Source organism: Dermacentor variabilis, chromosome 1, assembly GCF_050947875.1.
Source record: "Dermacentor variabilis isolate Ectoservices chromosome 1, ASM5094787v1, whole genome shotgun sequence".
Lineage (NCBI taxonomy): Eukaryota > Metazoa > Arthropoda > Arachnida > Ixodida > Ixodidae > Dermacentor > Dermacentor variabilis.
In genome coordinates this window covers 144767708-144781665 of record NC_134568.1, presented here as the reverse complement: position 1 = coordinate 144781665, position 13958 = coordinate 144767708, and the positions used below count along the sequence as shown (strand labels likewise).

At 45.0% G+C, this 13958-nt stretch overlaps 1 protein-coding gene across 3 annotated transcripts in view; it reads right to left on the bottom strand.

Annotated features, from left to right (window-relative positions):
• The window catches only part of LOC142585952 (large proline-rich protein BAG6), a 238728-nt gene that overhangs the window by 218848 nt on the left and 5922 nt on the right, over window positions 1-13958 (bottom strand). For all 3 annotated transcript variants that reach the window (XM_075697086.1, XM_075697094.1, XM_075697101.1), the window contains exon 5: window positions 11644-11864. In XM_075697086.1, coding sequence (XP_075553201.1) covers window positions 11644-11864 — 221 coding nt within the window. The remainder of the gene's footprint in view (window positions 1-11643; window positions 11865-13958) is intronic.

Sequence of the window (13958 nt, the reverse complement as noted above, 5' to 3'; positions counted from 1 at the left end):
GCTCAGGAAGTTCTACGATATAGCTCTGGATCTGTTCTAGAAAGTTGATAGCTGGGAAGGATGTATAGAGAATTGCGACTAGCTCATTAAATAGCACGGCTCTGATTGCAACTGCTTGAAGGGGTGCTTGCAGCTGTAAATGCTGGCAGGCGACACCTTATCTACTATTATGGCCCACCGCCTGACGAGGCAAGAGCCTCATTGTGGTCTTTGCAGCGGATGGCATATTATTTGAGGAAGTTAGTATGTGAAGGATTGATGTGTGTCTCGAACACACAGCACCCTTGGATTTAGCTTATGTAGGAGTTCCTTAATGTTATCAAGATTGTGTTTTAAGGAGAGGTGCTCCTCGAAAGGACTTTTATCTCTGGTATCTTATTAGTTTATTATTTATTATCCTTTTATTACTATTATCGTTATTTGTCTGTACAGGAGGTTTCAAAATTCAGCCAATTACAGAGTTTTTTATGCAGATTTCAAATTTGATGCAAATAGTCATCTTTGTGGGCACTTTTTTATGTACTCAATTTTCACAGAAAGCGTCGTGCTGTAGCTTGTTTAGCTCTTTGTAGATTGCAAAGTGCAGATATCTAGTCAAACAGGATGTACAATTACTGGAAGTATTAAAAAAATCAGAACATTCCAACTATTTTTTTTTTCTCAATTCTCTGAAATATATCCCTGTACTTTCGCAATAACTGCTTGCAGATATTGCAATTTCAAGTAGATGTTAGCACTGTACATACCTTCAAGAGTATGTATGCCAAATTTTGTTAGTATAAGACAATTGTTAAGTGTACAAGGTTATTTTCATGCAATTGTGAAAAAGATTAGTCGAAGTTTCCTAATTTCTTTTCATAGTTCAATTACTTGTACACGCTGTTTGAATAGATATCGGCCCTTTGCGATCTACCAAAAAAACGTCACCCTCCTATTTGTTATTCCGGTTTCGGCTCCCCCCTCTTTTTTCCTTTTTTTTCTGTTTTTTATTATATGTTTTTTGAAACACTCTCACCAACACATTCCAAAGTCCCAGAGATCAGTATGCCTTTTTCGGTGCCTCAGCCACACAGAGTATCGCCATTTCTGTATACCGCCGTAACGACACCTACGTTGAGCTACTGGGGCTAACGTCCCTTGAAAGACCATGCCACTGCTTTCCAGTTACCCCATGCATTGCACCCCAGACTCCTTGTCACCATCTTTACTTCAAAATTACTCAACGCGTTGCTGCTATGCTACTAAAGTCACTCTTTCAACTCATGTTTCTTTTTTGGGGGGAGGGGGGGGGGGGGGAGGAGTCTTGTATTAGTCGCGCAGTGACCGGCTCTTCTCATGCCACAAAAACATGCTGCCAACGACACCCCTGAATGCTCCCTAACCTCTCGCTTCCCCAACACCCTCCATGCCCCCCCCCCCCATCTTTTTTCTCTCCTTTTCTTTCTTTTCTTTCTCCCCGCCTTCCCACTCTCCCGCTCTTCTTCCTCGTCTTGGGAACCATGCTCACAGACGTCAGGCGACAGCGCTCACTACCTCTGAAGTCTCTCCCTTTATAACCAACCGCCACCGACAACAACCGCACGCGACGTCACTGCACTAACCTTTTAAAACTAACATGCCAAGGATGACGAGGCTGCCTTTGATGAAGATGGGTCCTCCTATCGAAACGTTGGCCAGCCTTTCTGAGGCACCTTATCCCTGTTTACAAACTTTATACCACATTTTGCCATTGTGTAGGATTTAAGAACTAAAGCAGCTACACAAAAACTAATGAGATATTTGAAATCTGCTTGAAATATTTGTACTAGATTTTTCAAATCTCTAGTACAAATATTAAAGAAATATTTTTTCGAGGAGCATTTCCCTTTAAACCTCTCGCATTTAATTGTATTATCTGTGTAGCCATATTGGAAGTGTGTTGTGCTGCGTGCCAAGAGCGATAACTTATCCAATGAGACCTTTCCGGGCCCCATGATACAGGGTTTTTCTTTTTTCATGGTGTGCTCCACAGACCTACGCCATTCTTTTGGCGTCTGGGACACCGGAGTAGTGCTGGTTGCATCCACCGCCTCTTCAAAGGCACTGGATGACGCCCACTTGGCGGGGACACTCGGGGGTTTGTTGGGCCTGTCTACACAGGCAGTGGCCCTGGGACCGGAAGGTCAGGAGGTCTGCTGACCCTTCGTGGCAGGGGGCAGAACAGCACTGGCTGATCCTGGCGGCCACCTAAGGATGTGGCACTGACCTACGATGTGTCACATCAGTATAGGACGAATTGTATCTAATGTGGTGGACAGAAAAACGTTTGCGCACTCCTTGGAAGGAAATGTTTAGCGTCACCTTGAATTCTATTTCTTTTTCTTTCTTCCATGACAGGCACGATCGCGAATAGGCGGGGTGTTCTCGTCACAGTTGGCACAGTGGGTTGCGGAAGCGCAGATGGTTGAGGAATGGTGTTTTAACGCACATTTTGGACAAGTAGCACACCCTCAGCAGCTGCGAGACCCATACCCAAAATGCTGACACTTCAAGCATCATAGCAAATTGGGAATGTGTGGTCGTACACGAAGCTTACAATATCCAGTTTCGATTGAATCGGGGAAGTTGCTTCTTCCAAATATAATTAATAGAGAGGTTTAGCTTGTCTGGTATTCGGGTAAACGTGAGCGGCCTGCATGGTACAGCCACCTGGTGGCGCAGAGCTCGGACAAAAGCTGCTAATATTGCAGTAACTAAGTGTATTCTACTTCGCTGCTTGTGTAAATTTTCAACAGTGGCATAATCGTGTTGCTTCCGAAAATTTTAACCTGCAGCAAAGCAAATACAGTTCGTTCAAATTTAGCACTAATGTCCCCCTTCCGCCTGCGTTTACCCGAATACCAGACAAGCTAAAACTCTCTTTTACATGCTTGGTTGTAATTACCTTGTCGTTGCGCCTTGTCTTAATTCTTTGCACCTTTATCATGTTCTCGTCTTGCCATCCATCCACTTACATAAGTTCAAGGAGGTCGTCATCAGAAATGACACCATGCACAATGTTCATTGACCTGCAGGGGCCCACTGAGACAGGAATGTCACCTAACGCGAGTTTTGACAGCTTGTTGTATTGCAGCTTGTCATGCACTTCCAGAAGAAGGTAGCCACTTCCCATCTTAGTTATTTTGTAACCTGAGCCGGTAGCTTCTGTCAGACATTTTGTGATAACAAATGGGGATATCGGACGGACAGTCTTGGTTTCATGTTGGCTGTGGTACTTAGGAAACGTTTCTTTGGGTTTCATAAAGAATTTCAATGTTTAATCGGTGCGCCCCCTCATCAGAAAGCGATTAGGGAGTGGGGGGAAACTTTAAGTCGTATATAGTATTACTGTATTCAGTAGGAATGCCCGCCAGGTCCCCTTCGCAGCCCAACCCGGGGACGTCACATGACTAGAAATATTCTATTCTGCGTTGGCATACGCACTATAACCCATTATTCGCGCTATTCCCACTATAACCTAATAAATTATACCCAAGACTAGATACACTACACAACCCATTATTCGCGCTATTCCCACTATAACCTAATAAATTATACCCAAGACTAGATACACTACACAAGATTAACTCTTGCGACCCCGAAATTGGAATTTAAAAGAACCAAATAGAAAACTGGAAAGAAGGAAAAATGGGAGAGAAAGGAAAACGATTGGAGAAAGCGACTGCCAATTTCCTCCAGATAGGTCAGTCCAGAAGTGCCGTCTATGTGAAGTAGAGGCTAAAGAAATGTGTTGCCTCCACTGGGGGGCCTTAACTGTCCAAACAACCAACATCGACCCAACCCCCAGGATCCCCTTTCCTGGGACATCGCTAAGCCGTGCACATCTACACACGGTAGGGTCCACTCCTCATGTGCTCAAGTACATGGTGCCGCAGCCCACCAAACACCTGCTCATGCAGGTGCCCTTGTGAGGTGCTATTAACTGAAAAGAAATGCCTACTCATCCACGCAACTTCTAATAAGCCACGAAAGTGCAAGCTATAATATGTGAATGGCAATTTACCATACACAGCAATGGTCTGAGTAAAGTAAGATTTGAAGCTATTGGAGCAGCCAAATTTAGATTAGAGCACCAAAAAGGCTAGAAAAAGCTTTAGAGCCCTGTGGAGCAGATAAAAATTAATTTTAGGCGCTTTTTTTTTAGCCATCATATGCTTTATTCATCCCATATTCAACATATAATCTCGAGCAAAAATTTGAACACTATGGGTGCTGTGAAGGTATTTTTTGACAATCGAGACATGCAGTTTTTGTGGAACCACAACACACACGTGCATGTTCAACCAACGGAGTGCACATCACATATCCAGGCTGCACAGTCACGGCAGAAGAAATTTCATTTTACTGCAGTAGCAATTATATACACACTTGAGGTAAGCACAATTGGTGCATTCGCCTTGCTATGAAGGTATCAACGGCACAACCACGTCATGTGCATGGCGAGTTAGGTCTTCAAAGACGTAAGAGATGCACAGTATATTTGGCTGCAAAACCAACAAAGTCGAGTGGACACACCATCACGCTCCGCTGAATCGGCTCTGCAGCAGAGCCAGGAAAGCATTTTGAATTCCACTACTGACATGAGCGTTCTGCACACAAACACTAGTGTTCCTGCTGAGCAGTTGTGTGCATACCCCACCGCATAGTCTGGCACCAATTTACCACTAAATTATTTTGGGCTTCAAGCTACATCCTACACAGCCTATAGAATAAATCTACATTGAATACTCTTTGGAGAGGAGGCCGTGTTGAACACACTTATTCAAAGGAGTGGTAGCAAAAGTAACTAGAGAAACCAGAGTTCGCACACACACAAGCCTGTTTCCATAAAAGTGCACCTATGAATAATTATGGAAACGCAGAAATTTGTAATTGATATATATATAATATCCATAATAATATCCCAAGTCATCACCCACCCCTAGAGAATGTAAACCGCGGGCCTTGCAATTCGCGCAAATAACCTCCCGAATGTCGTGATCGCAAAAAACAAAAAAAGGAAAAGAAAGAGGAGACAGAAAGAAACTGTTTTCTTCACACACCTAGGTAGTTGCAGGTGTGTGCAACAAGTGGCACTTTCTTTCGAAACGGGTCTATTTAAGCTGAATTTTAAGTCGATATTCCCATGATCTCTGTTGCTGCCAGTAGTGTTGCTGCCTTTTTTATACGCAATGAGGAACAGCAACACAGTGAAGAAAGTGGAGAACATCTAACAGTACCGGAATCATGGAACAAACTAAGTGCAACCGCATGCAGGGTGTCTAACAAGATGACATTTCCAAATTAATTGAGTTTTCCCGTTTTCTTTGAGTGCCTTTGCAAAATTCCCTGAGTGACGCAGAACTATGTTTTATGTCAAGACGGGCTGAAACCATGTCGCCCGATACTGTCACACTCTATAGTAAGCATGTGAAAAAATTAAAAAAAAAAGCTTAATCCAGTTTGAATACTAAGGTGTAGTGTTTATTTTATTCAAAAATAGAATATAAGGGAAGGGGTAGTAAAATGCACAGCAAATAAAATGTCTTCAAAAAAAATTGCAAATCGAGTTGGACATTATCAAATACAAATAAAGAGAAGATGCATACAGAAGCAAATATTTTTGAATATGTGCTATTTCTATCAACTGATAGCAAGCTCAGTGGTATGAAGCCCGAACTTTGTCACAATTGAGATTCTCTCTCAACAGCTCGTAAGTCAACCTCAACTGTCCTGACATACTCTTAGCCTGTGCACGACACCTCTGTGTTGCGTTTCACTGCTTTAAAGAGTTTATCTTAGTTTGGATGAGGGACACCTGCACCTTGGCATCAGCCAGCACTGTTTTTCTCAAGCTCCTTCAAAACAGCAGACGCACGCTTCCTTTCCCGTCCATTCCTCAACACATAGGTCCTTTCTGTTCTTGTCCTCCTTCCACCACTCGTTCGCCCCACGGACCATTTGAAACATCTTCTTGGTCAGTTGTAGAGTCAACGTCCAATTTTTCAAGTTCCCTAGCGGCCGCGAAAACGTCAGAAAAATCTGCCAGTTAGAAAAAATGAATGCATGTCTTTTACTGCCCTTACGGGCTCAAACTGCCACAGGCACATTCAAAAAAGCTCTGAAGGCCTGTCGGTACACATATTAGGCATATCAGTGCTCATACTGTCACAGGAGATAGCGGGTGCATGTGTGTATAATAAAGAAATACATACTGTGTCCCGTGACAATTGCCCTTTCCCACGCTTAAGCTTCACCGCAACACTTCACGTATGATTCGCCGCGTAACATTGCTGTGCTGAGGCTACGCTGCCTTTCGGAAACCGGCATTATGCAATGCGCCGTGCTTTCCGCACGCTTCGAAGCCAACCGCAAGGATTACAAAAGGCGGAGTCGGTGCCATTGCCGATAGTGGCGAAAAGACGGCACCAAATGGCAAGAAGCTTAATAGCAAACGTCGAAGCAGCTAGGCCTGGCGTTGCCGCAGTGGCGGCTATGGCTGCCAGCAAATCTGCGTGCGAGAGCACCGGTTCGAGGCGGCAAGGTAATCAAAACGGCAGTGGTGGTGGCTTTGATTAATGCTGTTTCAGACCTGCGGTCTTCACGGCAAAACATCCGGAAAATCAGGCGGCGAAGGGTTCTTGCGTCCAAAATTTCAGACGTTCCAATACATTGACTCTATGGGGTACATGGTGGTTCCGTGAAGCCATCCGTATTACCAGGCATCCGGAAAGTTGGTTGTTGACTGCACACTGGCAGCTCCTCCAGCCGGCAACAGGGCGTCAAAGACGATTCGTTACGATTCCTGTCTGTTACATGAGCCAGCATTACCGCGACTTTCGTTCCCTTTCAATAAAATTACAGCTAATTTTCCCTGATGACACAAATTCCCCGAGTTTTCTCCATGTTTTTCCAGACTATCAATATCCCCGAGAATTCCCTGTTTTCCCAGTTGGTAGACATCCTGGCATGTCATTTCAATGTGGACCGCAAGCATGTGCAGGAGTGGGACTTGAAGTTCGAAGCGCTGCTGCAAAAGTGCCACAGAAGTAGGAAGTATAGGTGCGCCATCCACAGCAGCTACGCAGTCTTCAGCGAAGAAGTCAACAAGGGACTGATGGATTTCAACAGAAAGAGCAGCGGGACGAGCGGTGAGCAACCGGGCCTTCACAAACATGCGAGGCAGCTTGCCAGGGAGATGGGCCTCAGTAACTTTGAGGCCTCCCATCAGTACCTCTCCTGATGGAAGAACCAGTTCAATGTTTCACTGCGTGCTGCCACCAGAGACAGCCAAAAACTTGTGCCGGAAGCTTTTGGCTTCCGGCACATGGACCAAATGATGGCGAGGATGGATGCCCCTGCCACTAAGACCAAAAACCTGGTAAACGAGTCCAGCATCCAGATCCCTCGCACTAGTTGTGTACAGCAGGGCTTCACAGTTGCGCTCTTTGCCATTGCTGCGGAGATGAAGCTCCCTGCCTTCACCGTCCTAAAGGAGCCCACTGGCTGCATTCCTCCCCACGCCTATCTTGTGCTCAAAATTCTAGGTATTGCACTTTTTGCTTTTCAGTTATTTTACTTTAAATCCAATTAGTTCAATAACGCACTTGCACTATGCAGAGGGCCTACAAGAATGATGACGTATGCAGCACTTCCACACATGTGCGTGCACACGTCGAACACGTGCACACAATGTATCTGACCTTGATGCATGGCCGCTCTGCCTGTTGCAGCTGTCACACAGCGTATGCTGCAATCGTAATTAACATTATGGCAAACACTGTCCAAAAAAAGTACCGATACCTAGCAGCCACGGCCATTCGGACAGACCTAAACGGCAGCTAAAAAGGGGTTTTTTCTTTCGGTTACCACGTAACATAATCATGTTTTCTCGCATATTTGTATCACAATCCGAAGTTGTGTGTTCATCTTGTGTGTAGGTTGTACATTACACACTTTTCTGATGCAATCTGCTTTCAAACATTCCTTTAGTTCAATAGGGCACTTGCACTTGGTGGATGGCATAGAAGAATGAGGATGTATGCTGCTCTTTCGCACACGTGCGTGCACGTGTGACATGCGTCGCTTGTGGTGGTGCAGCTTGTGTGACGTCTTCTAACAACAGGTGGGGTGGTGGTAATTGTTTAATGTCAGTTGTGCTTGTCTAACATCAGCACCAGCTTTGCTGTACATCCACTTTTACAGGGAGGAATGGAGGTGAATTTTTTTTTCAGATCTGATATGTTTCCACCCTGTTTTCAAGTAATTCAGGGATTGCCCCTAGCAAGCTTTAAGGGCCCTTAAATTTTTATTGCGATAGCAATTATATGGACACTCCAAGCACATTTTTTCCGTCGCCGTGATGTTCCATGTGAAGTCCAAGTGCGATAACACAGTCACCGCATGTCGTATGCTGTAGGTGCAAGACAAAGCACGGGAGGGAAGCCAACGATCACGGCTCAATCTGGTGCACGCGAAGGGCAAAGCAGAGAGCAAGTGTGCCGTTTTCGGTCGCGTGAAAGGCTATAGGGGGATGCTCTTGCAGCAACTGCACATTTCGTGACTGGGTGCCAAGGGGAACTAAGAATCGCAGCTGAATCTCGTGAGCCATATATGGAGGAAAGTGGGGAGCAAGTGCGGGAGGAGGGCGACAGCTTCAATACCGCGAATAAGTGCATACTTTGCGCAGCTGCACGTGGTCACCCACGCCGTATCTTGAAAGGGATCTGCAGACTGTTGATCCCTTTGTGCACGCTATGTTCTCGGCGCTCTTACGTTGAAGCGACACACTGCAGTAAGGTAGCTTTGCTCGCAGCTGCTGCTACACTTGCTCACACCAGCGTCCAGCGTTTTGACAGAGAGTGTCCGCGCTCATCGAGTGTGACGTGTTCCCATTTGCGTGTGAGCGCTGACACCATGCTTGTTAATTAAGTTAGTAGGCGAATGTTTACAAGTTTATATGGCTGATAAAACTACTATCCTTACTTCGTATAGCTGTCTACTAATTTGCTATCGCAATCGATGCTTCACCTTTCAGGCGAAACTGCAGCTTTCTTTTTTCCAAAGTCAATTAACTAAACTAAATTTACTAAATTCTGCAATTTTATGTGCCAAAACCATGATATAATTATGAGGCGCACCATAGTGGAGGTATCCAGATTATTTTTTGCCACCTGAGGTTTTTTAACATGCACCGAATGCACAGTACGCAAGCGTTTTTGCATTGCACCCCCATCAGAATGTGACCGTAGCAGCCAGGATCGAACCCCCCACCTCGAGCTGCGCTGAGCTACTGTGACAGCTTTTTCTAAAATGAAAAGTATTCAAGGTTTTCAAGGTGGCACATGGACCCTGCTATTAATAGAAATTATATTGTATGGCTAATGCAGGGTTCTTAACAGGGTAGTTGGTGGTTGAAATGCCCCCATTGCTCCGGTTTACCATCCACCGCTCTGGCTTTACCGCCCACCACTCCGTTTGAACAGTCAAAATTTCCGATTCCTTATTTTTCTAGATCCTTGGGATTGTTTTTTATCATGTGGGAAAATATAAAGTGACACAGAAGTCACGTTTTTCCAGTGCAACTTCGGCAAAAATTGTGCAAGAAATCTGGCTTTGGGAGGTGCCATCACACCACGGAGCATGGCTATTAGTGCGACTTCTGTTGACATGACAACACCATACAGTAATATAGTAAACGACAAGAGTGGACACTCGAGCTGTGCAACGGCCGAGCTATGGAGATTTGCTCATTCCGCCACGTACATACTCTACGTATTGCAGATATATCCACTATTCCTTCTTCAAGATACACTCTACAGCCAAAGGACTTCATGCATATTCAAGTACAAGTTCAGTTCAGTACGGTAAACTGAATTCTTCCATTCTGTACACATTAAATAAGGAGCAAGGTGGCTAAAGTCCACACATTTATGAAAAACAGTACCGAAAGAAACTCAGTGCTCTTCAACTCTGTGAAGAAGGATGACCAGCGAAGCTGTGTATGTGGGCCCCTTAATGGTGAACTGCACCTTCGCTGCGGGCCAGCCCGGTATTGCATTATCTTCGGGATCGGCCCACATATAGAGCGTGCTTAAAGGAGTACTAACACAATTTTTTATCTTGTTTTTTCTGCTGCAATAAGCAGCTAGTGACCCAGTAATCACAGCATGAAACATCATTGGCTTCAGAGCGCGACAGGTAATTATTTGGAGTCTTGTTTGTAGCGACCAGTTCAAGTTTCGGTTTGAGAGAGCAATGAGATGGGCCAAAGAAGGAATGTAAACAGAGCTGGACCCGTGATCGCACAATTCTGTGACGTGCCACGCTTGCCGGCGCGCGAGCTTCGTGTTGCTAGTTCGTCTGCTACGCCTGCACATGCTTTGCGATATGTCCTCACCATCATCGTCGTCCTCGATTTCGTCGTCCAGCAGCGAATATTTTATGCTTGCTGTAGTCGCCGCTGAATTGCACGTGGCCAACCACATTTGACTGGACCCACTACAAAGCAGTGACTCGGCAAGTGCAGCTGGCGACAGCTATCAATGTGCGCACACAATGGCACAAGTAGTACGAGCCATTTGTCGCGGGTGCTTTGGGAATGAAGCATATTCCGGAGCAGAACACAAGGCGAGGTAAAAGTCGGCACAGCATCAGGCTTGGGGGTCATGGCGGAAGATAGTCGGACTGCTCTAAGCTTGGCCGCTTTTGTTTATACCAGGCACGCTCGAAATGAAACGAGCAAATCTGGCTGCTCTTCAACGTGGTCAATTCTAAGCGTCCAGTGGCGCGCACTAACTCGAACCACTTCTGCCGCTTATCGCCGACGGTATAGTCAACAAGCAAGCCAGGCAAGCTGGCGATCGCTGGGATACGGTTATAGGCCTAGCTCGCTGGCTGTCAGATCCAAGGCCGATGGCCCCTGCGACCCGTCTGCAGCTGGTAATAAGGCATCTATATTCGTCAACACAATCAATGTCTGCACATTTATTTCGCTCATAAGTGACAATACAAATAGTTTTCCTGTCGCTGTTGGTAGCGATGAGAAAACACGCTAGCCATGCGAGCCGCTTCGCAGTGATGAAGAGGTCAGCGCCATGACCAGGGAGAAAAAAAATAAGACACCGGGACAACCAGAGTGGCAAGAAACTTGCTCGCAGGGCCCGCCCCGACGGCATCGCACACCCGTGACGTAGAGATTTCTCGGTTGTTTACATTCCTTTCTTGATGTCAATGTCGTGAGGTGCTGCATTTCGCGGTGAAATTGATTTTATATATGTTTCCGAGCTGTATTCGCCCTTCATATTTTGCAGATGATGTGTGCATGCCCACGTAAATCGATCTCACGCGTTAACTCGACTTTAAAATTTTGTGTCAGTACTCCTTTAAAGCCTGCTTTGCCGCCGCGGTTCGGCCCAGTATTGCACTATCTTCGGGATTCGCCCATGTATGGGGAGTGCTTAACGCCTGCATCACCTCTGCTGTGGGTCGGCCTGGCAATGCACTATCTTCGGGGTTTTTTCTACACACAGACATGATAGTGGGGAAAGTAGCACTTAACCGCTTAGCTGTAAAATAGCAGCCTACAGCCAAGATACAGCAACAGTAGCAGCATGCTGGGCCCACCTGTACTTGGGCAGGATCAATCATGTCCTGGGGGATGGTGAAAGCACCAAGCAGAAAGCCACCCCCTTCACGAGGGTGAGGCAGCCCACCAGATGCACTTCCTCTGGGCCCTCCACCTCCTAGGGCAGAACCAGTGCTGGCAGCCCCCGATGAAGATGAGCCCCCCGAAGACGGCTGTGGTGGTGGCCGTTGCACCAAGTGAATAACCTTGCCGTTAACATCTGCACAGAGAATGAACACCAACTGCTACTAAGGAGCCACACAGATGTACAAGTGAGGTAACACTGCTTCCACTGCAATGATGAATGGCAACAGCAGTATCCATATGATACCCCCATCTTGAAAAGTGGACTAAAAGCATTAGTACATTAAGATGGCACATAAATCATTGGCAGAATATTTTATTTCTGACATGATTTCTGTTTACTCTGTTCTACACAACAGCATTTGTTTTTTCATTTTCTTCAGCATGTTTTAACATATTGATGGATTCAAATCAGGTAAACAGGTTACTCTAAAACTAAAGCAGAAGAAAGGTTGTCAGTAGGAACTCAACTGTGAAGTGCAAAAGTAATATTTTGCAATAATTTTGGAATGTTTCATTTTCCATTTTATGTGCCATTCACTATCGCCTCAAGCACTGCTATGCCACGATTATCAGCAGGGTTGGCCCCTCGTTACTATGTACATGAGGAATGAAAAATGAAATGGATCATTACAAAGCATCACCCTTGAACTATTTAGTAATGCTGACCACAAGTGGATACACATGTACAAATAAGGTTAGATGCGTCTCACAGGCATACATACATGTATGCACTAGAATTTCTATAGATATTTTGCAGCACTGAGGCACGAGGACAGCCATACCTGACCATGTGCGTGCACCACCATGAGTGGCTTTCTGCTTAGAAAGGTTGGTCACAAAGTGGCAATGATGCTGCTAACAATTCAGCTTCAGAAGCTACAGTAAAAAAATGACAACTGGATATATGTGTGAATCAGATTATATACTGAATATACAGTCAATTGCTGTTAATTCAACCTTGATGAGATGACAGAATTTAATTACCCAGTGGGTTGAACTAAAGCGGAAGAAGAAATTTTCAAGCCCACCACTGCTTTATTATGCAATCATTACAAGATTATAACATATACCCAAATTTAATGTGCACTCAGTTATGGGTTAATCATACAAAACAATGTGCAAATCTAGCATGCACAAAGTTGTACAACAAAAAAGAAAAAAATTTTGCATGCCTCTAGTTCTAGCAATCATAAATTAGAATTTACCATTACAGAACGATAATATACTCAATGGGCCATCGTCATCTACCTCAAACTGCGTTTTATCGCTTTCTATGGGCCACAACACGCTGCCTCCTTGTCGTCTATCGAGTTTGATATTCCCCATTTTTCGAACCACTTAGCTACAACTGCAAACGAGACTGTCACCCATGTCTCAAAATTTTTGTTAACCAATTCTGGGGTTTTACATGCAAACCACACTACGATTATGAGGCATGCAGTAGTGGGAGACCCTGGACTAATTTTGACTTCTTTACTGTTCTTTACTGTGCACCCAATGCCCAATACATTGGTGTTCTTACATTTGGCCCCCATCGAAATGTAGCCACCACCAAGGCTAGGATTTGATCCCGCACCTTCAGACTTAGCAGCACAACACAGAAGCCACTACACCACCACAGCGGATACCCACGCCTAGGCAAACCACTTTGCCAGTTCATCCTGCAATGCACGCAAGTTCCTGGAGTGCAGAAAACTAGGGATGTGTAAATGTGAATTGAACAGTCCTTGCTATGTGATTTGTATTGAAGAATCCACAACTGAAATTGTCTAATATTCATATCTTCCGAGCATAAGGGATAATAGCACTTAACGAGTGTCGAAGAACACAGTATGAAAGTGAACTGTTCTGAATGGGTCTGTTGCAGGAGAGCTGTGCAGGAGGGATGTGAGGGCAGACAACTTCTGTTCCAAAATTCCATCATTCAACAATAATGGGTCACTTTCAGGCAGCCTATATGCAAATTTGTTGTCTCGATTTATTATATGGCCAGTCTGACCATGTTTGCATCCATTTCAAACAATATGCAGTGCTATAGTATCAAGTACTCCTTGAATGAACGCAACACTGCACGTGGACCTGGTGACATGCTGTTCCCGTTTAATTACCACCATTGACATTGTGTGCTAAATAATTGAAAGCATTTGTTTCTTGTTCACAAGATTAACAGTTGCCTGGATGTCCAGTTGTGAATGGTATTACATACATATTTCAGATGTGTATGAGC